This window comes from Cavia porcellus, unplaced genomic scaffold (genome assembly GCF_034190915.1).
Source record: "Cavia porcellus strain 051 isolate PalLab524CR breed Dunkin Hartley unplaced genomic scaffold, mCavPor4.1 scaffold_19, whole genome shotgun sequence".
NCBI classification, from domain to species: Eukaryota; Metazoa; Chordata; class Mammalia; order Rodentia; family Caviidae; genus Cavia; species Cavia porcellus.
Window position 1 is genome coordinate 27044012 of NW_026947502.1, and position 27680 is coordinate 27071691.

Genomic DNA, 27680 nt, shown 5'->3' on the forward strand with positions numbered 1-27680 from the left:
TGGCTTCTTTGTGATTCTCACTCTTCTATTTATGACAGTTTAAAACAGGTGTCTAACTAAGACAAGGAAGAGCTAAAGTCACCCAGCTCTTGTGTTCTGAGTTGCCTCCCTCTGTCCAGGGATAGAGCTTAGTGGTAACAGATCTTGCCTGGGTTTTTAGGTGTTGGCATTGGTCAGCCCCCAGACATAAGAAGTTAGACCTTGGGGTTAGTCCTTGGACACTAGCCAGGTGTTCACCTTAATCACTGGCTCAAAAATACACCCGTCATCTGTATCTGGCTCTAGATAGCACTGAATTAGAAGTAAAAGGAAACTGGGGGACTTTAGCCTCTCCACCTCATCTGTCTGTCTGTCTGTCTCTCTCTCTCTGTCTCTCTCTCTTTCTCTCTCTCTCTCACACACACACACACACACACACACACACACACATGTCTACGAATGATTGTAGCATAGCATCTGCTTTGAATTGATCAGTTTGGTTTGGAGGTGATCATTGAAACAATAAATATTAATTCCCAGACTACTTATCCAGACTCCTTTTCTTCCCTTTCCAGTGGTTAGCTCTTAACCCTCCCCAGTGTCTGTTTTAGTGTTGGGAAGAAACAGAAATAATCAGCCGGCAAGGACTCTGAAAAGGAGCCTTGTGTAGAGCTGCGTAGAACTATCCCTGAGCATTGGGAATCAACAGCTTCTTGAGACTCTGGGAAATCATGGAGGTAGGCAGCAGAAACAGAGGAAATGCTAGCAAATAGTAAAATGAGCAGAAGACTCCCTCTACCCTAATCCCTGTGCCAAGTAGATTGCATATCCTCTTTGAGGCTTCTTGCCCAAACAAGATTTACTTTACCATTTAATGAATACTTGAATTGAGGGGTATACAACTTTTTTTCTCAAGCTAAAGTTTTCTAGGAAGAAAGGTCTTATAAGCTTGGAAGGGTTAGGGAAAAAGAAAGAGAAAAAAAGGAAGGAAGGAAGAAGGGGAAGTACCATACGAAAAGTCTTCCTCTTGATAAATAGTATGTGAAGAGTATAAGAAAATGATAACCATTTTAAAAAATTTCTCCAGAAATTTGCAGAGAAAAAAACAACAGATGGAAAAAATTATTCTTCCTCATTCTCTTCCCTCATTGGAGGTAGATTTGAAGAGAGAGATCTTTCTATTATGTGAGCATGAGCCAAGACTTTAGAGTGATTTGGATAGCTGTTGAAATGTAAAAAGGGGAGGGGGGAGAAATAACTGAGAGAGTGGAGGCGCTTTTTTTGTTGTTTTTTGAGACAGCATCTCACTATATAGCTCAGGCTGGCCTTGACCTTACTGGCCTTGAATTCATGGTGATCCTCCTGCCTCAGCCTCCCTAGTGCTGAGATTACAGGTGGGTGGCCACCACCATGCCTGGCCTAGTTGAGTCTTTTATTTTTTCTTTCTTTCTAATTTATTATAAAATGAATTGTACCCTTTTCAAGATGAAGACTGTAGTAGTCATGCTCAGATTTGTGGTCATATTTAGATGATTCAGAGGTTATTTTGTTGCTCTTTGTTTGGACTAAAGAAGACCAAATGGTCTTACAGTTTCTTTTGGGAAACATTGGACACTCTTTGAAGTACAGAGTGAGATTCTGCAGCTTCCAGGAAATGGCAAGAAGTTTTCTGCTTGAAATAGGAATTAGAACAGAGTTTTGTTAGAGAAGGATTTGAAAAAATACTGCATAACTAAATAAAATTACTCATTAGATGCTATATATTGATTCTGGTTGCTAAGAAAAATTTTAAAATTTTTAGGCATTTGTTACTTTTAGCATTTGCTAGTTTCTTTTCCACATGTTAGGTATTTTCCTCATCTCAGTCCACAGTTTAATGCTAGTTGAAACTCTTAAATACAGTAGAAAAATACAGAATTATTTTCTGAAAAATAAATGACTTAGAGGTAAGAGTGGGGGCCCATGTATTATAAATTGGTCTTAAAGTGGTCTTTAATATTCTAAAATGAAAATCACTCTATTGTAGCCTAGTGTAAGCGGAATGGATCCGCCTTTTGGGGATGCCTTTCGAAGCCACACCTTTTCAGAACAGACTCTGATGAGCACAGATCTCTTAGCAAACAGTTCTGATCCAGATTTCATGTATGAACTGGTAAGCAACATTTTCTTGGTTTTAGCTTTGATTGATTTGGGTTAAAAGTGTAGTATAGTTCTTTAATTTGTAAATGTTTGAAAAGAAAAAAAATTTGGACTAGGTTTGATTCTTGGAGTGTAGGCCTGGTAATTTTAAAAGGATATATGAGCACATCAAAGATGCTAAGAATGAAGATCATCTAAGTATCTTCAAGTCCAGTTTTTGATGAGAATGAGGAATTTTTTTAAAAAATGCTGAACCAGGTGTGGTGGTATACACCTGTAATCCCAGCATTTAGGAAGCTGAAGCCGGAGAACTGCTGCAAGTTTGAGGCCAACTTGGGCTACATATTGAGATCCTGCTTCAAATATCAGTGGACCATTAGGAATATTTTACTTTTTATACTCAAGAATTGTTAAAAGGTCTTGCAGAAGGTCTTATTCTATGACTGAGTTCCAGTTCTCTCTGTGTTGTTGTTTGCCTCTGTACTTAAGTTCCTGCTTAAGAAAATATATCCTCGGGGCTGGGGATTTAGCTCAGCGGCATAAGCGCCTGCCTTGCAAGCAGGCAGTCATGAGTTCGATCTCCAGTACTGATAAAAATGAAAAAGACAAAAAAAAAAAAAAAAAAAAAAAAGAAAATATATACTCTTGTAATGTAGATAAGTTCTTCATTAGTTGCTTCTTTTTTATAAGACAAGGTCTTACCATGTTGCCCACATTAGCCTATACCAGGCAATCTTTCTGCTTCAGCCTCCTGAATATCATTATCACTGTTCAGTAGTTTTTTGTGTGTGTGGTACTAGGGATTTAACCCAGAGTAAGTGCTCTACCACTGAGCTACATCTCTAGCCCCCATCTCCTTTTTTTTTAAGACAAAGTCTAGTTACATAGACCAGGCTTGATTTAAACTGGTAACCTCCTGTCTCACCCTCCCAAGTTCTGGAGTTATAGGTGTGTGCCTTAGGTCCAGCTGTTGTCTGTGTAGTGCAGACGGGCCTTGAACTTGCTTATGTAGCCCAGGTTGGCCTCAAACTCACAGTGATCTTCCTGTCTCAACCTCCCAAGTACTGGAATTAATAAGTATGTGCCACCGTACCCAGCTTCAGCTGTTTTAAAGATTATTTTAATTTTCAGACAATGTCTTGCTGAGTTACATAGGTTTGCCTTGAACATTTCATCCTCTTGCTTGTTTCCCAAGTAGCTTGTATTACTGGCATGTACATCACACCCAGTTTATTTGTTTATTAATTGCAGTTTATTCCTAAAGACCCTCAAAGTCTCTTAAGACCAAGAACTGTAAATTTATTTCAGGAATATTTATGGTAAAGCTTAAGAGCTCTTGACATTTGGGCCATACTTAAATCTCTCAAGGAACATTATCCCCCCCTCACTTTTTCTTGCCAACTAAATGATGTTGTATTTGGGATAGTACAGTGTTATGTCAGTGGCCTTTATTTTAAAACAGACCAGAGGTAGAGTACTGATTTATCAATGATATATGCAAATGAAGATGGAAGTAGTTATTTGCATCCTAAAATACAGTGTGTGATTGTCTTTTTTTAAAACTTTTCTTAGGATAGAGAGATGAATTACCAACAGAATCCTAGAGACAACTTCCTTTCTTTGGAGGACTGCAAAGACATTGAAAATCTGGAGTCTTACACAGATGTCCTGGATAATGAGGGTGCTTTAACCTCAAACTGGGAACAGTGGGATACATACTGTGAAGACTTAACCAAGTACACCAAACTAGCCAGCTGTGACATCTGGGGAACAAAAGAAGTGGATTACTTGGGTCTTGATGACTTTTCTAGCCCTTACCAAGATGAAGAAGTCATAAGTAAAACTCCAACTTTGGCTCAGCTTAATAGTGAGGACTCTCAGTCGGTTTCAGATTCCCTTTATTACCCTGATTCACTTTTTAGCGTCAAACAAAATCCCTTGCCCTCTTCATTCCCTGGTAAAAAGATCACAAGTAGAGCAGCTGCCCCAGTGTGTTCCTCAAAGACTCTTCAGGCTGAGGTTCCTTTGTCAGACTGTGTCCAAAAAGCAAGTAAACCCACTTCAAGCACACAAATTGTGGTGAAGACCAACACATATCATAACGAAAAGGTGAATTTTCATGTTGAATGTAAAGACTATGTAAAAAAGGCAAAAGTAAAGATCAACCCGGTACAACAAAGTCGGCCTTTGTTGAGCCAGGTTCATACAGATGCAGCAAAGGAGAATACATGCTACTGTGGAGCTGTAGCAAAGAGACAAGAAAAAAAGGGAATGGAAGCTATTCAGAGTCATGCCACTCCCGCTTTGCCTTTCAAAGAAACCCAGGAACTGTTACTCAGCCCTCTCCCCCAGGAGGGTCCTGGGTCAGTTGCTGTAGGAGAGAGTAGCAGTCTTTCTAATAGCATGTCGATCTCAGATTCATCCCAGAAAAAAGAAGAGCACAATTACTCCCTTTTTGTCTCTGACAACTTGGGTGAACAACCAACCAAAGGCAATCCTGAAGAAGATGAGGAAGATGAGGAGGATGTTGATGATGAGGACCATGATGAAGGCTTTGGCAGTGAGCATGAACTCTCTGAAAATGAGGAGGAAGAAGAAGAAGAGGAGGATTATGAAGATGACAAAGATGATGATATTAGTGACACATTTTCTGAACCAGGTATTACAATGCTTGGAAGCTTGCAAAACTGACCTATTGGCTGTTTTGAAATAGGAAGTTTTGTTTTGATGGTTGCTTTGTTTTAGGTGGGGGATTAAATGAATTAGTAGCTTGACTTGGACATTTAACTGCTTTTTTTCTATTCAAACAGCTCTAAAATGATCACTTTTGCTCATATAGTAGTCCACATGCTGGCTCCCTGAGAGCTTATTGTTACCTTACGTTAAGTGACCTGATTGGTCACTTTTGAGTGATTATGCAAAGGTGACATGACTGTTGCCTTAAAATATATTCCTGTTTATGCATGTACCTTTCTGTTTTGGTTGAGATAAATTAGGATTATCTAAGATGATGAACCAAGTGATTGTGGATCACATTATTCATGCCTAAAACAGAGCAAGCATTTTGTTTGTATGTGCGTTTTATTTCCACACTATTTCTTTATTTAAGAAAACACATGCTAGAATTTGATAAGCATGAGAGGGGTTCTGCTTTACTTATACTATATATTGTGTGCATAAAAGGGGAAGAGAAAATGAAACCATGTGAAACTGGTTCACTTCAACATTTACATGCTTGAGCCATTGCCATTAGTTGGCTGGTGCAGTTTGTTTATGAAAATGACATTGCCATGGCATGAATTTTAATTCACATAAAGAAATGAAGAACTTCAAATTTAAGCAAAAGTTTCTTGCTTAAATACTTGCAAAAAGTATTGATACTAATAATTCTGTGTCAAACTGGATTATTTTAAAATAAACTTTCATAAATTATCAAGCCAAACTCCCCCCTACTTCCTTTGTTGTATTGAGAATTTAATGCTGGGCTTTTCCATTGAATTATATCCCTATCCCCTTTTAAACTTTTTGACACAGGATCTTGTTGAGTTGCTTAGGCTGGGGTCAAACTTAGGCTCCTTCTCCCTCGGCCTCTTAAAGGGCTAGCATTACGGCTGTGTACCATTGCATTGGCTTCAAAGCGGGCCCTTTTGCCAGGCATGGTGGCATATGCCTGTATTCCTAGCTCTTGGGAGACTGAGGCAGGAGGATTGCTGTGAATTTGAGGCCAGCCTAAATTACAAAGTGAGACCTTGTCTCACAAACAGACAAACAACAACAACAAAAAGAGAACCATTTTGTTTTTTGATTGCTAGAATTTCAAGAGGTCTAATGCTGGTATTCAATTTTCTGGAAGATTTTTAAGGTATACTAATAATTGTAGCCAGTGGTTGCTTAAAAACTTTATGCTTTTGGTTAAATCTTCCTGTTACAAAAGTGCTTAGATACATGCAATCAATAGAAGTCAGTTCCATGATTTGGATGGAGTTTTAAGGAGGTAAAAGATACTTTGAAGTTTAATGTAAATATAAAAAGGAAATATGTCCTTTTAGGGGTTTACTTTAGAACTTTTATAGTTTAGATAAAGCAGTTATCTTCTCTACTTACAGGAAACTTTTTGTCTCGGCAAATTAATATAATCTGCATCGAGAGCTTGAAAGAAAACTTGTCTGGGTAACAAGGGGTAGTTTATTAGCTCCCTCCCCAAGGGAGTTCATAATGCTGTCTGTGTGTGGTCCTTAAAATCTGATAGATCAGTCCTCTTTGTTTGTTTTGCAGTGATGTCTATAGTGTGAGCTGGCCTTGAACTTGTAGGTTCAAATGATCCTCTTTGCTTCAGCCTCCAGAATAACTGGGACAGCAGATGCATGTTCCCATACACACCCATACCTGTTAATTTGTCTCCTATTTAAGATTAGGGTGGAAGGATAGAAGAGAAGCCATAGAAAGATAGGAAATATTTACAAGTGTGTGAAATGATAAGCAACATTTTCTTACCATTACCAAGGCAAGAACAGACAATGCTATTTATCCCACTTTAAAATTCTTGTCAGCTGGTTGTGGTGGCACAAACCTGTAATTTTAATGCTTAGGAGTCTGAGGCAGGATTGCCGTGAGTTTGAGCCCCACTTGCCCTACATAGTACACTTAAGACCAACTTCTGAAGTATGTGATGAGACCCTGTTTATGTTTAATGTATTAAAGATTCTTTGAGTTTCAAGGATTTTTATGCTTTTTCCAGTGATGATTTCTTTAAACGAGCTTTCTATCCCTTTGTTCTTTTTCAATTCTATCTGATATTTCTATAATGTTTCACTTGCTGGTATCCCTTAAGTTCTATAGCCTTTTCCCAATCTTTTTTATTTTCATTTTTTGTTCCTCTAATTGGGTAATTTCAAATAGCCTACGTTTGAGTTTGCTGATTTGTTTTCTGCTTGATCAAGTCTGTTGAAACTCTGTGTGTAATTGTTGTTTTAACTAACTGTTGTTCAGCTGCAAAACTTCTACTTGTTTCTTTTTTATGGTTTCTGTCTCTTTGTTGAATGTCTCACCTTGTTTCATGTGTTATTTCCCTGATTTGGTTTAGTTACCTGTGTTCTTTCAAAATTCACTAAATTTCCATAACAGTATTATTTGTATTTTTTAAATTAAAAATTTTTTTTGTCTTTTTGAGACAGGGTCTTACTATGCAGTTCAGGCTGGCCTTGAGCTCACTTTGTAGCCCAGGCTGGTCTTAAACTTGCAGCAATCCTCCTGCCTCAGCCTCCTGAGTGCTGGGATTACAGGTGTGTGCCACCATACCCAGCTAACAGTATTATTTTTAATATCATTTCAAGCATTTCTTAGATTTCCCTTTATTTTGGGTCAGTTACTGACGCTTTATTTTTGCTTCTTAAAAACCTGCACACCTCATCTAGTCTTTACAGACTGACTTTTGTCATGGAAAGCACTTCATTTAGTCTATCCAGAGATTTACGGCAAGCTAGTTGGCAGGCTTGCTGCTGTAGGCTTGAAGTGCTCTGGTCTTTTGCCTGAGTCATTGGGCAGTTGAGTTATATGCTTAGGACCATAGGGGCTGTCCTAGTACCCGAGTTCATAGGACCTGACCTGACATAGAGCTGGGCATGGTCCTGGATCTATACAGGCATTACTGGGACTTAGAGCCTGGTGCTTTGGCACTGCCTCCTGGATCCCCAGAAAGTGTCTTGGAGCTTGGGGCTGATCCTTTTTTGACTTTACTTTGTTTTTTTCTAGGGTCTTTCTGTAAAGTCCTGCCTATCCTTTAACATGTTCCTGCCGACTTAGTTCAGCATATGCATCACTGTCCCTCAGGCAGCTTGTACCACTGGTGGTACAAATGGATCTAATCACTTTTATCAATATTTTTACTGATAAAATTAATAAATGGAGCAGTCATGCATGAACCATGAGTTGGTTCAACCTACCTAGAAATAACACATCTGAATTACAGCTCTGATGTGAATAGTGAACTCTTACTATGTACTCCAGGATAGCCTTGAGTTTGCTGTTTCCCTGCCTTAACCTCCTAAGTACAGCAGCTACAAGCATGCACCAGTATACCTGGCTCTTTCTTTGAATTTTAACTCTACTTAAAATTCATCCTTGATGTTTTCAGTTGAAAACAATCTAGATAAATATATTGAGCAATGAGGAGGTTCATGAAGAGTAATCACAAATTGACCCCTATTTCCATGTTTTTTACCTCAGCCTTTTGACTCAACTAGGGAAGGGGAATAAATTTCTTAGTTGGCATTGTCCCATCAGGCCACATCCTCCTCTCACATTCCTCATAGAATAACCCTTGTTCTTTAGCAACCAACCAGTGGCTTTAACATTAGCTGGCTGGCACTTAGCAGGATCAGATTCTCTTCTTGGACCATTTAATAATGTTAACGGTTTGGATGGCGTTTAAATTCATTCACTTCGTAATGACTCAAAGTAAAACCCTTTTGGTATTACTTGAACACTACACAGATGTTAATGTTAATACTTTAACCATAAAATTAACATAGCCTTATAGTATTACTTGGGCTTTGTTCAAATTTGCTAATGAAAATTTCTTAAAATGAAGAGCTAAACAAATTTCAAGGATGCAAAAGTGAATTATCGGTCAGAAATAGTGAAAAAATCTTTGAATCAAAAAAGTAAGGATACTTAAGAGTGCTAGTTTTAGGGTAGGTGATTGGTTTAATTTGTAGCTGGTGGTTTACAAGGGCTCTTTTATGATGACTAGCTCCCTTGATGCTGTTTCTTGGCAGATGGCTACGAGAGTTCATGAGTCTACAGAGTTCCAGGAAAGGTGCAAAATAGAGTTTCAGTCTCTATTCTGGAGTCACTGCCAAATTTTAATAGAGTCTATTCTGTGGACAAGCTACAACTGTTTGGGGTTATGAGATTATGTGGTTCTTAAACTAAGAATTGGCCCCCTAAAATGAGTTTATTTGTAATCCCCATTAAGCCTTTTCACATTTGACTTTACCAGTTTAATAGCAGTAGTCTGCAGTAAACAGTGATGGGAATTTTAGGCAGTAAATGACCTTTTTGGCCTCCTTTTGGTGCTTGTATCAGAAAGGAATGAATTCAATCATTACAGCAATATGTAAAAAAAAAAAAGAATAGAATCCATGGAAAATATTGTGTTAATTTACATTTACAAAAAATGAAAATGCAGCTTGCTTCCGGCATTCTTCTAATCAAGAATAATTATATTTTGTAAATGGAAATACCACCCTACAATGAGAATGATACACAAGTAAAATGTTCTTTTGTTTCAGATGACTATTGATATACCAGGGCAATGTGAAATAATAATAAAAGCAAGATATTCCATGGCAAAGTTTGGGAGTAAGGTTAAGACTGTGGCTCACGCCTGTAATCCCAGCACTTGGGAGGCTGAGGTAGGAGGATCATTGCGAGTTCAAGACCAGCCTGGGCTTCAAAGTGAGCTCAAAGCTAGCCTGAACTGCATAGTGCGACCCTGTCTCAAAAAGACTGTAAGCCAGGAGTTACCTTGGGGTAAGTGCTGCAGCCACAAGTGCTGCTGGCAGGTATTCTGAGGCAAACAAGAAATGGCTTAAACAAAATCATTTATTAAAAAGTTTTTAAGTGTCTACTTTTGAGTCAGGTCCTTTTGGGTATTAACTATATAGGTTTATTGATAGTGATAATTTCTTAGTACTTCTCTTTCCTGCACCCCACCACAGGAGTTAAATCCCAGGCCTCATCTAAGCAAGTACTCTATCACTGAGCTACACACCCACCCATTTCACTCCTTTATGCTTATGTGTACTGAAATTTGTCAAGTATATGCAGGACCAGAGTCAATCATCTGTCTGTCTTTCTCTCTGAGATAGGGTTTTGCTGTGCAGCTCAGGCTGACCTTGAACTCCTTTGATACCCAAACTCACAGTGATTCTCCTGCCTCAGCCTCCAGAGTTCTGGGATTACAGGAGTGCATCATCATCCTAGCCAGATCAGAGTTTTTTAAAGTTATTTGACCACAGAATTCACTTGGTTGTGAAATTTTATCTTATGATGATAGTGTTCCTTAGAACATAACTTTGGAAAATATTTACTGCCCCAAAGTACTATGAGACAAGTACTTTTTCTGCATTCTACTTAATCACTATAGTCTCTATATTGAATAATGACTTTAGTCTCTGTGTGTTTTGTGTGTGTGTGTGTCACAGAGAAAGAAAGGAAACAGGGAAAAATCTTGAATTTATGGTAGATGCACCAGCTCTACTAGATAGATCATGTCAGTCCATAATAAGAATGCTCATTTGATCAAATGAAGTTAATAACTTCTTCCAGGTTCCTAGAAGTCAAATGATATATGCAGTATATGAGTACGTTAAGGTAAGGTAAAGTATTTTGTTTGAGGAGAGGCAAAGACACATGCTAGTAGCTAAGGGAACATACAAAATATCCAGGGCCTGAGCACACCATATGAAAAGTTTCCTTGTGCTTTGGGCTAGACTAGAACTGCAAAACACCAGTTGTGGACATTGGTAGGAAGGTAGTACTGTTTTGGTTGTGCATCAATCTGTGTTGAGGTGTGCCTGGTTCAAACTAGAGAAATCTGTGAGCTGGTAAGTTTTGCTTAGATTAGTGTGGAACCACAGGCTCTTTAAAAAGATCATGTCTGGTGACAAAGTGTGTCTCCTACACCTTTTCCCCAATGCTGGGTTGATACCTGGAATAAGAGGAAATCCTTTGAGATGAAACATAAGCACAGTAGGTCAAAAGCTGTTGCTTTATTGCATGACTATAATCCCAGTACTCGAGAGGCTGAGGCAGGAGGATTGTCATAAGTTCAAGTCCAGCCTGGGCTATGTAGTGAGACACTGTCTCAAAAACAAACAAAGCTATTGCGTTATGTATTTGACATGGTTTAAAACATTAGACTTTTAAAAGTGATATCACTTGTACATTACTAATCTAGAACCTAAGGTTCATGTCATAATGCTTGCCTTATTCCTTTAAAGTACCATATATACACTAAGACAATTGTGTTCTACACACAACATCCCACTTAATGATGACCCATATATAGAATAAATGACAATGTGCATATCAGCCAAGGTTTGTGTAAGTAAATTCTGTGATGTCCAAACAGCAATGAAGTCTCAGAATAACACATTTGTCAGATATTTCTCCACAGTGTTAAGCAACACACGACTACACTGTAAATACCAGCAGTGCTACAAAAAGCTTGTTTTGACTATTGGGTAGAAATCATTCTGCTCTACAAGTTTATTCTCTCATTTTTTAGGCATATGCTGCCACTATTCCCAGTTTACCCATTTTTAAATTTTTTTACATATTTTTTTTGGTACCAGGGAATTTAAGACTTTGGTGCTTGCCAGGCAGGGGTTTGTGACACTGTGCTAAATCTCCAGCCCCCTTATCCATTTTTTAAAAAATTATGCTTATTGTGGTACAATTTTCACATAGTGTACCCTTATATGAGTTATTGTTCTGTGGTGCTGAGGTAGAAGTTTGACCAGTGTATGTCATCATATAACCACTTCCATAATCAAGATACAGAATAGTTTAACCCCCAGAATTCCCTCATATTTCTTTATTCCTTTCCTTTACTCCCAACCCAACAACTACTCCCTATGGTTTTGCCTATTCCAGGATGACGTATAAATGGATAGTTAGCACTAACTCTTGATTGGTTCTTACTCCAAACAAAACTTGATACAATTCTAAAATACAGAATTTTTTCAAAAGTAACAGAGTTCTTCACTTTATTAATGGTGATCTGAAAGGAGTCATGTCTTTTGGAAGAGAAAATGACCATTTTTCTTGGCCAGTACTTCCCAGTTTTTCCTGGCTCTTTTTAAGTTTTGGTTTGTGTACATCCTATGCACTCTCTACTTCCCATGTACTTAGTAGTATTGCTGTACAGTTCACCTTAGATAGTCATTCTCCGAAGATATTTTAGATTTATAGGTTGTCTTGTGTTGGATGTGTTCAACAATTCAAGCAGGTCAGAATTAAGTATTTTTTAGAATTTCTCATTAGAAGGAAAATATCTTCTTAATAGTAAAATAGTAAGCCCAGCTTTGGTAACCCAGTGAGACACTGTCTCAGAGTAAAAAATTTAAAAAGGGTTAAGGCTATAGCTTAGTGCAAAAGTCCTTATTTCAGTCCCCAGTACCACCTAAATAAATAAATACAAATTGCTTCTAATAAAACATTAGCCAGAATAGACATACAAGTTTTTATTTGATATCTGGGTCAGAACTATCTTTTGTACTTTTCCAAAAGGGTAGTATGGGAAATAGGAAGAAAACCACTGCTCCCTCGCAAAACGAGGGTGCCATTGTAGAGGAGTGGAAATGTACACAGCTTTCTCTAAGATGTTTCATATGTACAAATACTAAAAGGACATTTTAATATCATAGTACAGTATCTAAGTACCATTATCTAATGGTACTTTTTCATTCCTGGAAATGTATTTATTCTCTCAATCCCATGTGAAGAAAACAAAAGAAAGTACTATATACTAACTTATAGAAACCAAAGAGAAACCCAAGGAAAATAAGTCTTAAGAATTCAAGATAGATTGATCTCTATTTTGTGAGAGAGAGATATGTTGATTAACTTTAGTCCTGATTTATTATTTTTGACAGCTAGTGATATTTTCAGATGAAAGAAAATATCTCAAGTTAAAAATAGAAGAATCCTTTTGTTTGTTTTGATTGGTTTTTTTGAATTTTATGGGGTTTAACAATTTGAGGAACCTTTTTTAAGGTTATGAAAATGATTCTGTAGAAGACTTGAAGGAGATGACTTCAGTATCTTCTCGGAAAAGAGGTAAAAGAAGGTACTTCTGGGAGTATAGTGAACAACTTATGCCATCACAGCAAGAGAGGATTCTGAGGCCATCAGAATGGAACCGAGATACCTTGCCAAGCAATATGTATCAAAAAAATGGGTTACATCATGGTAAGAGAAAGTTGCTATTGATTATTTAGTGTCATTTAATTTAAATAATTTATTTTTGTCTTTTTGAGACAAGGTCTTGCTTTGCAATTCAGGCCAGCCTTGAGCTCACTTTTTAGCACAGGCTGGTCTTGTACTTGCAACAGTCTCCTGCCTCAGCCTCCCAAATGCTGGGATTACATGCACTATCATAACTGGCGTTTTTATTTTCATTATTTGTCTTTTGGAGACAGGGTTTTGCTATGCAATTCAGGCTGGGCTTTACCTCACTTTGTAGCCCAGATTGGCTTTCTCAAAATTTATAGTGATCCTCCTGGCTCAGCCTCCTGAGTGCTGGAATTAAAGGTGTGTGGCACCATGCCCAGTCTTAGTGCCATAATAGAGACTGATCCATAATTCTTACTCAGTGTACTTGAGTTTTCAGTCCTTTGTAGCCAGCTGGAAGGTGGAATAGTAGAGGTGATATATGTGCCATGACTGCCATTTGCTCACAGATAGGTTTTACCAGTGTTAAGAGCCACCACCTAAGCAGCAGAAAAGACAGTATAAACACTATTTCATGCCTAGTCCCTTCTTATCTACTCAATACTCAGGAAATGGCTAGAAAGCTGATGGCTTGTCATGGTTGCTGTAGATTGAGAAGAAACAAAATGGACTTCAGCATCCCTGTTATTCTCCTCCATTCCTCAAAGCAAAATGTCAGTGAGGATATCGGAATATAGAAAAAACAAAGGGGAAAGAAAAGAAAGCACAGTTGTAGAAAAATGAGTGATGAAGCTGAACACAGTGGCACATGCCTGTAATCTCAGTATTCTGGGAGACTGAAGCAGGAAGGTTGCGAGTTCAAGCCCAGCTTGTTTAATTTAGTAATAACCTCCCTGTCTCAGAATTAAAAAAAACTTGGAATGTAGCTCAGTGTGAAGGCCCAGTGGTACTGGATGGAGGAGGGAAGAGAGGAGTTAAATAGTAGGAATCATGAAACATAATCTTTAGGAGGTTAAAATTGTGATTTGCTGATCCAGAAAACTGTGATTGAGAAGAATTTTTTTTCTGTACAAAAACTATTTTTATATTAATCCAAAGTCTTTACCAAAAAGGGCAGAGGGAAAGTATTAAGTTTTGTGCTCAATAAGTAGTTTAGTATTCACTTGCACTACAGATTGAATTTGCTAAGCATGTTTGAAGTCAGGAATTATACCTAAGTATGTTTGTGCTTCTGTTTTACTGTTCATCTGTAATCACATCCATATGTATTACCTGCCAGTGATTATTTAATTTTTACATTCAATTCAGTTTTGTACTGAAAGTGGAAAGGTAAACCTAGTAAATAACTTTAGGTAGCTTGTGATGAGTTCTAGGAAAAGACAATAATGGGGAACCCTTTAAGACTTTGGAGATTACAGACAGCTCTCTGCAGCATGCATGCCGTTGGTTTTCCTCTATTGCTAGAGGAGTTCAGAGGACAGAGCCATCCGCTTGCCCTGGAGTGACAGGGCAAGACCACTTGAGTGTTCTGTAATGTTACTTACCAAAGCATCTGAAGAAGAATGTTTAAACAAGATGATCCTTACTCATTGGATTTTTGATCCAACAAATGTATGTATGTGACAAATTTTTAGTTGCAGCATTGAAATATCTTTAGGTAAAATGTCCAAACTGTCTTCTGGACCACATATTATACCCCAGCCCTGATTTTTGTATATACTTGTACTCCAGTCCTGAGATTTGAGATGTTTAATATTTCTATGAAAGGAATTAAGAATCTGTTATTCTAGCGTTAGAAAGTTAGGAGTAGAGAAGAATTTAGAAAAGTTTATAACAAGGAAATATCATCCTTCCTTTCTGTTTTTTTTTTTTTGTTTGTTTGTTTATGGTGCTAGAGATGGAATCCTTAAATGTGCTAGGCAAGTGCTCCAATACTGACATACATCTGTGGCCCACCCCCATTTCTTGCATTCACACATAGAAAGGCTAGACCTTCTGCGTTGTGTTGTCAAATATGTCAAGACTTTTTTTTTTCTTTTTTGAAACAGAGTCTCAAAAAGCCTGCAGTTCAGGCTTGCCTTAAACTCACTATGTAGTCAGGCTGGTATTGAACTCACAGCAATCCTCCTACCTCAGCCTTGCAAGTGCTAGGATTATAGGCTTGTGCCACTATGCCTGACAAGACTTTCTAAAAGACCATAGTGGTGACTGTGGAAAATGTATCTATTGTTCAAATAAATAATCTAACTTCTTTTAAACTATCTAAAGGAAAATACGCAGTAAAGAAGTCACGGAGAACTGATGTAGAAGACTTGACTCCAAATCCTAAAAAGCTACTCCAAATAGGCAATGAGCTACGGAAGCTGAATAAAGTGATAAGTGACCTGACTCCAGTCAGTGAGCTGCCTTTAACAGCTCGGCCAAGGTCAAGGAAGGAAAAAAATAAGCTGGCTTCCAGGTAAATGCTAATAATATGTACTCATGTAAATAGTACAGGAGGTGAGATTAGCTTCTGAGTTTTAATAGACGTGACCTTCAACCATTATTCAAAAATAAAAGTTTTTTATATAATTATTACAATAATGAGAGTTACACTTTTTCCTTTGAAGGTAAAATATGTTATTTATGCTTCCTGGAAAAATTTTTTGAAGAGAGAACTGAAGGGAATATAGCGCAGAATACTGTAACAGTGCAGTATAGTACAATAGTGAGAATTTATGCAACTTTATTTTTTTGTTTAAAGTCAGCTTTATTGAGGTGTCATTTACTTACAGTAAAATTTACTCTTTCTAATGTACACTACTATGAATTTTTACAAACATGGCCAGTCATGTTATAAAAGCAAACCTCTTTCCCCTTAGCCTTTCACAACTACTAATCTCCTTTCTGTCATAGTTTTGCCTTTTCTGGACTGCCATTATAGAACACTGTAGGTGTCCTTAGAATTGAGCTTCTTCACTTAACATGATGCACTTGAGATCCATTCATGTCCTTGTGTGGAGTAATAGCTTGTTCCTTTTATTGCTGAGAACTATATACCTTTATAGGCAAGTGTAAAACCACCATCAACATTTCTGTTGGATAAATGCCCAAATGTGAATGTTCAACTTTATACTGCAAACTGTTTTCCAGAGTAGTTGTGTATACTATTTTACCTTCTCACCTGAACAAGCAAGAGTTCTACAGTACTTATTTTACATTCTCTATAATACTTTGTATTGTCAATTTTTGCTTGTTTTTTTTTTGTTACACTAATAGTTATGTACGATCATAACTTTATTTTTGAATTTGTGCTAAATATTTAAAATGGATTTAGATAAATTATTTTAACATTTTATAACTCAGATCCTTAACAACATCAGTGTGCAATGGTTTTTGGTTGCTATTAGAAAATGTGTAACAGGAGCAAAAAGAAGTATATTCTGAATATTTTAAAAAGAAAAATGAACTAATAGCTCCTTCTTTTTACAGAGCTTGTCGGTTAAAGAAAAAAGCCCAGTATGAAGCTAATAAAGTGAAATTATGGGGCCTCAATACTGAATATGGTAAACCTAAACACTGAAGAATTTGTTTAACTTCCTGTGAAGTTTGCTGACCTCTTGTTACTCGGTTTTATTATTTGCTTGCCCTGTATTTTTTCTAGCCTCCTCATTATTAATCCATTCAGAAAACCACATGCCTGCTTTCATTCATTCTTGTCTTCCCTTTTAGTGTGTGAGTGTCTATCTCTGAGGCTCTTCAAGCCAGTCTCATCACTACAGTAATGAAGTAGTCTGCTTGTAACCACAGTCATTCTTGTTTTATAATTGTATTAATTACTCAGTTTTGTTGTCTTATTTTAATATTGTCCTTGGTTTGAATATTTGTGTGGCTAGTTTTGAGCTATGTTTTTCAAATTTGACTGCTCATTGGAATGCCTGTATACTTGTTAAAGTACAGATCCCTAGACTACTGCATCTTTTGAATTGGCTTCCATATTTTTGACATATCCTAGATTACTTTTTTTTTCTTGTGATAGTCAGGATTGAACCTAGGGCTTTGTGCATGCTAGGCAAGTGCTTTACCACTAGGCAAGTGCTACATCACCAGCTATTTCATTTTTAAATTGAATATCTATACTATTACATCACTAAAGGCAAATTCTTCCATGTTGGTGATATGTTCCAAGTGTTTTGTTTTGTCTTACAGATAATTTATTATTTGTAATCAACTCCATCAAGCAAGAGATTGTAAACCGGGTACAGAATCCAAGAGAGGAAAGGGGACCTAATATGGGGCAGAAGCTTGAAATCCTCATTAAAGATACTCTTGGTAAGAATTTTGGATAAATTCATAAAAAATAGTAACATGTATTCTAAGATACATGTTTCAAGGAGATAGTAAAAGTTCTTTTAGTTTAAGGAAATACTCAAGTGCTCTCATCATATTTATTCTTTCTCTTTTTTGTCATACTGGAGATTGAATTGAGGCCTCACACATGCTAGGCAAATGCTCTACACTGTGTTACATCCTCAACTCACATTTACCCTCTTTCATGAGTAATTCTTTTTTGGTTATTTTTGCCTTGTTTTGTTTTGGTTTTGATTTTTGAGACAGGGTCTCTATGTAGCTCAGGGTGGCCTTGAACTCACTGTGTAGTCTAGGCTAGTCTTGAACTTGTGGCAGTTCTCCTGCCTCAACCTTTTGAGTGCTGGGTTTTATGAGTAGTTCTGTCTTTTGAGATTTAATGTTTCTAAGTGTATACTGCTGATCACTACAATTTGTAATTTAGGTTTAATCATTGTACACTTCAGTGCTTAAGAAAGACAAGTGTTCAGCAGCTTTAACCTTAAATAGGATCAAAAGCAGGCTCTGGGCTGCAAGCCTAATTTGCACCTTTCTTGACAGTCTCACTTGTTTTGCTTACTAATACGTTTCACGTGATTCTAATAAATGTGGTCATCTCATTTCCCATTCCTAAACTGTGCACAGTATGGTGAAGATCAGAGTGACAGACATTCTGAAGCCAGGCCAACCAGTAGTGGATGGAGAAGAGATAGCTAGTGTAGACAAAGACGTGAAAACACTAAAGACCTAGGAGTTTAGCTGCTTAAGGAACAAATCATCTTACAGATAAGTAGCATTCCAAAAGTTTTACAATCCATAAAAATCCAAACAATTGAATTCACAAAATTAAAGGCTATGCTTGTCTTGAACAAAATTATACTGACACTGAAAACGTTTTCACATGAAAAGTGTATGCTAAATATCAATCTTTTCCTAAATAATTACTTCCTATTTCATGTAGATTAATTAATTAGTTGAGCAAAACAAGAAGCTGTAATGAGTTTCCTTGACTTTTTACAGATGCACTGATGGCTGTTTTTAATATTTTGGGTTATTCTTTCAAAGTATATCTGTTGTTTCTTTTTCTTTAAAAGGATTTCAGTATTTCTTTGTTAGGTAGAAGGAAGAATTTAATGTAAGAAAGTATTTTTACCTTTTCATTTTTAACTTAAAAGTCTTGTAGGTTGATAAGCTTGTGTATTCTCTATATACTTGAAAGTCAGTTTTCTTTGCCTCATACAAAATCCTTATTTTATATATTTTTTATATTTTATATAAAAACCCCATATTTTCATTCCTTGAATGTTTTTCCAGTTTCTTCTGGCATAAAATTGCAAAACTAATAATTGTACAGTTTTCATGTCACTTGTTTGCTGGTTTTGCCCATATGCCATGATTTTTACTTTTTGTTTAAATCCTTGTTATTTTACTAAACTATGTTTAAAGTTAGTCATTTGAATCTGATATTCTCACATATGCACTATATTCTTTCAATATATAGTTTTGGATTTTTTTTACTCTTAGAACTCATTTGAAGGTTGGATCTTCTTTGTCTCCAGTGTTTGTAATTTGTTGTTTTTATCTCTTTAATTTCATTTCTTATATACCCCCAGGGATTGATTCCAGGGCTTTTCTTACTGAAAGAGCCACATTTCTGACTCTTATTTTGAGATAGGGTCTCACTGAATTGATAAGTTTTCCCAGACTGGGCTTGAACTTGCATTTTCCTTCCTTAGCCTCCCAGAATGCTAGAATCAGATATGTGCAACCATGCCTGGCTTAGAGTAATTTTTTATGGAATTTTCACCTGGATACTTTGGTTTTTCATTTATGAGTTACGTTATTTTTTCAAAACTTTGGAAAGATTTGTTCACAATACCTTTTTCTAGGTGTGTGTGGTGGCGCATGCCTGTTATCCAAGCACTCAAGGCAGGATAGTTGTGAATTCAAGGTCAGCCTGAACTACATAGCAAGACCCTGTCTCAAAACAAATAAAACCCCCAGAAAACAGTAGCTTTTTCTAACCTCACAGTCTTCCCTTTTAATGTTAAACATGATAGTTTGCCTTCTGAAATTTGTTCTTCTACTCCCTACCCCCATTTTATGTGGACCATATCTGTCTCTTACATATTTTCTTCTGTAGTACTTGGTTTTAATGCCAACCCCACAAGTATCTTATCAGTGCTTGCTCTTCTGCAAGAGTCTGGCCAGTTTTCTGAATTCCCCAATGCTTGACTGTGGGCCCCTTCACATCTTATTGTGGGCCCCTTGGGGTCATCTTGTACTCACTCTTGGGTTGGACAAAATCTTTCACAGCTTCAGCTACAGTTCTCAAGTTGCCTTCTTGTGCTTCCCAGTGAATAACAACCTGTTGGCCATTTTAGACTTCTTTTGTTTTCAGGTCCATTACTTCCTTTTCATTTATCTCACAGAAATACTGATATAAATAAATACTGATATTATTTGTCTCAGTGGCCTTTGTTAGTTTGTTCCCACCCTTTGAATGTTGGGGTTCATAAAGATAGCTTGTCACTTATTGGTGTTTTCAGGGGTTTATTGGATTTGGGTTTCTGTTTTGTGATGGCATTGGAGATTGAACCCAGAGCCTTTGCACTTGCTAAGTTGCTACATTGCCCAATTTGGATCCAAAGTTGGAATCCTCCTGCCCCAGCCTTCCAGAGTGCCAGAATTTTAGGCATGCAGTGCCGTGATTAGCTTGCTTGTTTATTTTTAAGAGACAGAGTCTTACTTTGTTATCTAAGCAGACCTCTTAACTTCTGGGTTCAAGTAACTCTCCTGTCTGTCTCCTAACTAGTTGAAATTACAGGTGTATGCTACCTGGGCCAGTTTCTGTGGATTCAGTTGCACTATTTGTTTTAGTGTTGCTTGGAGATTGAACACCAGGCCTTGAGCATGCTAGGCAAGTACTTGTACTACTGAGCTACATCCCCCTCCCTCCTCATTTGCTTGTTTTTGTATGGGGAGAAAAAGTAGATTTAAAAATCTGTGCTGTAGGCTGGGGGTTTAGGTCAGTGGCATAAGCACCTGCCTTGTGAGCGCGCAGTTTGTGAGTTCGATCCCTGGTACCAACAAATAAAAAATTAAAAAAATTTTTAAAATCTCTGCTGTATATATCTATCTTCCCACAAATTCTCTGAGAAACTCAAAGGTTTGGTAGAATAGTCTTTAAACTGTTTATCCTAATTTTTTTGTGTGTGATTAACGCTTTTAAAACTTTTGTTTTTTCTAACAATGGTTTGTCAAATTACAGCTTCTCTAGGGTCAGTTTGGTTACGTACTTATTCCTAGAAAATTGTCCTTCTCTTCCAGACTTTTAATTAACTGGTCCTGTCTTTATTTTTTGATTTCCCTGTATCCATGAGTAGTGCTCCATTTTCATTCCTTATTTGTATCATGTTCTTTCTTTTTTCTTTTCCTCTCCCTCCCTTTCTCCCTTCTCGCTTCTCTCTCTCTCTCTCTCTTTCTCTCTCTCTCTCTCTCTCTCTCTCTCTCTCTCTCTCTCTCGGTCTCTCTCTCTCTCTCTCTCTCTCTCTCTCTCGGTCTCTCTCTCTCTCTCATTTTTTTCTTTTTTCTCCCTTCATCCCTCCCTACTTGCCTTTCTCCCTCCCTCCCTTCTTTCCTTCATACTAGGGGCTAAACCCGTGCTAAGCAAGTTCTCCATACTGAGTTACTTAACAAGTTATTTACATGGTCCTTTTTTTTTAAACCCCCCTCCCCCCCCATGTAGTGCAGGCTGTTATTGAATCGACTAGGTAGCCCAGGCTGGCCTTGAACTCATTCTGATCCTCTGTGTCATCCTCCTGAGTGTCAAGATTACAGTCTTACACCACTACATCTGGCCTTAAACTTACAATCTTTGTTATTTGATGTATTGATTACTTTTGGCCTTTTTATAGAAAATGAGGATAAGCAAATCACCATATTTTTTTACAAATATATATACTTAATACTTCTCACCTGTTTTCCCTCTTCTACCTTTTCTTACTCATTTTCCTTCAAAATGAAAAAAAAGGAACATAAATTGTATGCAATAATGTAACAAGTTGAGAATAAACGTACTCTCCAAATAATGTAGTTTCGGTTGAGTGGATGAACCTTGCCCCCTATTTCCCCATTGAACGTGAGACATGGAAGCATTTGGAGGAGACTGTCTGAGAGAACAAGGAAAGACAGTTCATAGGTTTAGAAAGTGATACCTTTGGATCTGGGTTTGTTATTACTCATCATCTATCCCACTTTAAATATTTATTAACAATATGTATGTTGGTTTGATTTGACTTCTCTATTTTTAAAATTGTAGCCATGAATCTGATGGGGCAGAATGACTTTGGGGCTGCAGTAACAAGCAATGCAGCAGTCATTTGGACCAATATCAAGCTGAGGGCCACACTTGAGATCCTCAAATATTTTGTATTTCTTTCTTTCCTCCAAATACTCTCTGTTTCTATGTCATAAGTGTTCCTTTTATTCCCTTCAGGTCTCCCAGTTGCTGGGCAAACTTCAGAATTTGTTAACCAAGTGTTAGAGAAGACTGCAGAAGGCAATCCCACTGGAGGCCTTGTAGGACTAAGGATACCAACATCGAAAGTGTAATGTGTAATCAGCCTCATTGGTCCAATGGTCAGAAATGTCTGTTTTTGTCACGTTCCCCATTGTAAATTTTCATTCTGTTTTTGCATGTCAGTTAGCATTATGTAAACATTTACAATTAGGTTACATTCTTTTAAGAACTTGTAGCATAAGTGAAGCATGATCCAAAATACTTGATTACTGCATTTTCAGAGCATAAACCATGGTTAAACCTGCTACTGGCATTAGAATTAAAACTCATACATTAAATAAATGTTTAGGTACAGATTGCACAAATCTGTTATTGCAGACATTTTGAAGGAGTGAATAGACTAGTGTAATGCCAGGTATTATGGCAGGTTTATGCTCTGAACCACACAAAAATATTGAGGAAGCATTCTTTTTAAAAACAATTTAGATTGTTTTTAGAATTACTGCTTTTTGTTCTAATTTTCCACAACCATTAATTTCACTTGTACATGACATATTCAACAGGCCTGTGTGCCATGTTAGATGTTAATTTTCAGAGCTCAATATAAATGTATATTATATATATAAATGTCTGTGCAAGTAAGAAAAAAAAAGCATATTCTTTGTGCCTTGTATTTTGGGGAATCTATAAAACTGGTAATATTTTGTATGATGAAAACCCTAATAAGGAAAAACAAGATATATAGATGGAAAATTATGGGGTTTAAATGGTTTTTTGTTCCAACTCTTTTTCAAATTTTTGAATGTATATAGGACTATGTTGAAATGTAGATATATGCCACAGAGTCTGTGTATTGTATAAAAAACAAAACAAAAAACAAACAAAAAAAGATGGCTCTAGAAAACTTACATTTCGGTACTTGACCGGAAGAAGACAAATACTTGCACATTATTGTGATTGTTTTATTTTTTGTACCAAAGACAAATGCAACTGATATGGCAAACTGCCAGTCTAAGTAAAGTTTTGCACAGCTTACGATACTGTATGAATGTATGAAAAAAAAGAAAAAATTAAAAGGTCAGGGTTAGGGATCTTACTGAACTGTGAATTTTATTTCTGTTTGGGTCCAATTATCTACAGAAGGAGCATCCATACATACAAATATTTTGCTGTTCCTCTAGTTCACTTCCATAGTAGATAAGCTGATGGCCATTTAGATGTCTGTAAGTCTTTTATTTCTGCACTTACTGTAGGAAATTTTAATATATTTCATTTTAGTAAGCTATTGATAAAATAATTTTTGACTTTGAAAATTAAAAGTTTATTTAGCTTATTGTAGTATACTTCCACCAAACAACCAAAATACAGATTATTTTTATTGTATTATGTATATATATTGTAAAGAAAGAAAAAAGCTAAAATATCTAATTCTTTAATTGCCACTTTTCCAATTGATGTATTATTGTGCATGTAATATTTTCGAAGATCAACACAGCTGAAAACAACAAAAAAATTTATAGATTTTTATATTTTTGTACAGGTATTTTCAAACTAGCTTCTTCAGACTTTCATGTGACTTTATTCTTCTATAGTTTCTAGAACTGAAAAACATTAACACATTTAGTTTTTAGGTGCTCTTTTTTGCTTACATAAAACAGCTTCATTAGTCAGTGTTTAAACTGTTCAAGCTTTACTTCTTGATAAGAAATTTGTTATGTCAAGGCAGCATTATAAACTTTCCCCACAGATCTTCCCACTCTCTCTGTTTTATTCTCCAATCTTATGTTTTAAATTCTTAAAAAAAAACAAATGTATCTAGCAAAAAACAAAACCCAAAAATACTAGATATAGCTGCTGGGAAAATATCACATTTCCCACTATAAAAATTGATTATTTATACTTTTGTCTATATTTTCTTTTACTTTCTTCCTCTTTCCCTTAAGCTATAGCATATGAAGCTGTAGCACTTGAAGGATTGATTCCAGAACACACCGTAACAACCCAGCATCGTTGCTTATTTGCTTCTTTGACATCATGAAACATAAGAAACTTAAAGGACTATCTTTGACACCTTCACTGATGCACAAGATTTTCCTGTGTGTTTGGTGGAAATGTACCTGGTTAGTGCATTCATGCTAGCAGATAAGCTCATATCTAATGTTAATAGAATACAGGTTCATTGTTTTCAAGTTTTTCTTTTTTAGATGGGAAAAGGCAAAGCACAGGTTTGCAACTTGGATGTATATGAAGCCTTAGCAGTATATGATAAATTGAAGGGTTCTGAAATACAGCAGTTTTGCAGTCAGGTGAAAATTGCTTTGTGATAGAGATACAGCCGATAAGATTTATAAAATTGCCCCTTTCTAGCTGTTCTGTTAGGAATTTCTGGGTTTTGATACTTTTTTCCTGTCTGCAAACCAGAATTTGATTTTTTGGTCTTGCATTTCAAAAAAAGACTTTGAATCTGTTTAGTAGATTCCATATCCTTGCATTTCAGTGTTTTATATGTACTACTTAAGTTAAATAGTTAAAAGCTTTTAAATAGTAGAGCTTTTTAATGTTGACACTTTATTTTGTACCTATTTATATATGTATGTATATCTTAGAAAAGCACTTTGTTAAAAAAATGCATTTTATATGATTCCTGCCATTTGCTGCTAAATCTGGGCTGGTCAGAATGCTGCAGCGATACTTGATCTAAATAAAAACCTGGCAGTAAAATGTAGAGTGAAAGTTAAATCCTCTTGCTGTTTTAACTTTATCACAAAGATGACATAGGCAAGCTGTGCAGCTTTACATTTTAACCAGGGGACTCTGTGGCATTTAAAACCGTCTAGAAATGGTTGTACTTTAATGCCAGTAATAATCTGCTTCCTCTATTGTCATTAAAATATATACGTTTAGTGTATCACAAAAACAATCTTATAACATAATATACAAACCCCAACAGTTGTACATGTTTTGTTTTTTAAAATTGTGGCATGTATTTTTGGGTGAAGAGCAATAGATAAGAGCTCTCTCAAGGGTTTCTGTGTTCATACATGGTATACAGATAGCTCATAATGAAGTCAAGAATCTTAAGTGAAGGCATTGTGAATTCACCTCAAATAAACCCATTGTTCCAAAAACAATGACAAACTTTGACTCTAGTACAACTACGGTTTTAAGGGAAAAAAAAAAAAAGACTTTCTTCCTAGTTCGAGATACACTGGATTCTTTATAGAATTTGTCTCCCTATGAAAGCATGCTGTCCAATTGCTCTTGTTAAGATCTTGTCTGAGTTTTGAATTGGGTGCCACACTTTTTCAGTCGATATGGTTGCTTGTTCTACTGTACCATGTATGATTCTTGTCCTTTCCTATGTCCTTCATGACAGATTATGATGTGGCTTTATATTGTGCCTTACTTGTACATTTAAAACTAAATGTCTTCATTCCCTTCCATTTCCTAAATCTTTAACTTTGATCTTTTTGGTAAGAAAACTAGAGCTATTACAAAAGCATCATGAAGGATTTCAGATGGGTATGGTTTCATATTCCCTCTCTTTATATTTTATATTTGTATGAAAGACCAGTTTTGAATGGTCTTTGAATATGAGGGGGGAAAGATTAGCAGCAGTTTCACTACATACATCCCTTTTCACTTTTATGAATTTGTCATACATCTTCTTTCTGATGCTTGACTTTATTTGCTTCCTAGCGATAGTCTGCATTTAGAGAAAGATGTGTTCAGTTAATTTGTTTGAAATTGAATATTTCATTTCCCAGAACTTTTTAGAGAGAAGAGTACCCATTTTGTTTGTTTTATATAACAGATGACAAGTCTCTTTAAAAGAAACAGAAGTACAGTACTTTTGGAATACAATGCTGTTAGTTTGGATTTCTTTTTTATATATAATATTCATACAATTATCTGATGTTTGCCTTCATTAATAAAGCTGTTAGTTTATTCACCAAAATGTCAAGAATGGATGTGCTTTTCTTTATTCAACACATTTAAAATTATTTTAGCTGCTAAGATTTAGCTAACTTTCTAAGAAATGAATTCAAGTTGCCTTCAACAGGAATTAATAAAAACTTGTGTTCCCTTTCTTTATATAGTCTTCCTAAAATTCTGTTTAAGTATGTTCTAGTTAATTATATAACAATGTTAGCATCTCTCCAGATCTTGAAACTTGAATTTTGAGAATGCATTGAATTACGCTTTCAGTGTTAAAAGGTTTCAATTATCCTTCTAGTGAAGTCTGTCGTGGAATACCACTTCCCATGGAACTGAGGCCATTTCCACAACTTTGCACAGAACTGCAGTCTTGTTCTTCCCTTGGATCATGACAAATAAGTCTCACACAGTGCCGTAATACTTGTGGATTCTTTTGTAATCTTTGTAATCTTAATAAGGGCATTATGAGAAGATGACTCCATGTTTTTTAATATTTCAAACATATTGGGATGTAACAATGAATGTCAACTGTAGGAATGGTTGTTTCGTTTTAAGGAATAAGCATGTTGAGGAAAGATAATCAAAATGTACTACTGAAAGTTATACACTTCCATAGGCAAGTGGGGTTATGTGTTGAAGCATAGTCCTCATGCTTAATAAACTGACTGAATTAATAGAAATATAATAACACCTAGAGACTGAATTATGCCAAATTGCCATTTTTGCTTAGAAAGGATTTGGAGGTGGCAGTAAAGAAATAGAATCTTATGACCACTTCCAAATAGTATTTTGGAATTGAAGACTTGGTGACTAAAAAGAACATCAAAGTTGGTTATTTCAGTGTGCCAAGTTCAGAAGAACTAGGTTTGCCTCTTTCATAACAGTGTAAACACAGTGGTGTAATTAACTCAGTTTGGGGTGGATGGGAGCAAGACTGATTACTGTGTCTTGCCCTTCACCCTTTGTTTTTTTCAGAACCAAATAACATAAATGTGTATATGTACTGTATCTGCCTTTCCATCACATTTTTATGACACTGTATTCCATCACATGCTTTTTTACTTTCTTTATGGTTTGTCCTATAGCTTAGCATTTATGGTTAACAGTGATACTAGGGCTGCCTGCACAGAAGTCACAGAAGAGCAGAAAGGCAAGAATTTGAAGTATTTGTTTCTACAGTGTGGCAACCTCTTTGGCATAGTTGCTTAGGATACTGTTTGTAATGGTATCATAAATATTCTGTGGCTTTATTTTTCCTCCCAGCTGGAGCTATGGCACTTTTTATTGGATTCAGTCTTGTCTCTTGTCTAGAAAGAATTTTATCTTGTTGACGCATGAGCTGTTTAAAATTATTCTATTCAATGTTGGTTAATAGTTGTGCAGTTTTCATTTCAGAAAAAAGGCAGTACAAAATTGCCTTTATTTTCTGTCACCTTCCAGCCCCTCAGCTCTAGTCAGATACAGATTCATCAGTGTATGCAACATCCTTTGTAATTTAAAATAAAAAAATGAAAAGGTTTTGAATTGTTTGCCTCATGTTTTCATCCTCCTTTTTCTACTGCCTTTCTTTGGCCTATAATTATACCTCAAAAGAATCTGTCCCAGAGAAGTTCCCAATTAAAGAAAGCAACAGATTCCTGATTGGTCTTCCTTTTAATATACAAAGAGCTAATATTTTTCCATACTTTAGAGTGATACCCAGTGAAATTTAGATACAACATATTTATCAGTATAACCATTGTCATTTTTCATAGTTGAAAACAATTCATTTTTTGTTTTTGATTCTTTGGGCAAATAATTCTTTCAAGGAAAATAA

At 36.2% G+C, this 27680-nt stretch overlaps 1 protein-coding gene across 7 annotated transcripts in view; it reads left to right on the forward strand.

Moving 5' to 3' along the window:
• Positions 1–27388, forward strand: part of Crebrf (CREB3 regulatory factor) — a 48585-nt gene extending 21197 nt beyond the window's left edge. For 5 of the 7 annotated variants that reach the window (XM_003473214.5, XM_063230794.1, XM_013156108.2 and 2 more), the window contains 7 exons: positions 2006–2131; positions 3691–4777; positions 12901–13095; positions 15346–15535; positions 16549–16622; positions 17266–17388; positions 21902–27388. In XM_003473214.5, the coding sequence (XP_003473262.1) occupies positions 2006–2131; positions 3691–4777; positions 12901–13095; positions 15346–15535; positions 16549–16622; positions 17266–17388; positions 21902–22017 (1911 nt within the window). In that variant the 3' untranslated portion in view covers positions 22018–27388. The remainder of the gene's footprint in view (positions 1–2005; positions 2132–3690; positions 4778–12900; positions 13096–15345; positions 15536–16548; positions 16623–17265; positions 17389–21901) is intronic. The other 2 variants (XM_013156109.3, XM_063230798.1) reach the window with 2 other exon arrangements.
• The last annotated feature ends 292 nt before the right edge of the window (positions 27389–27680 follow it).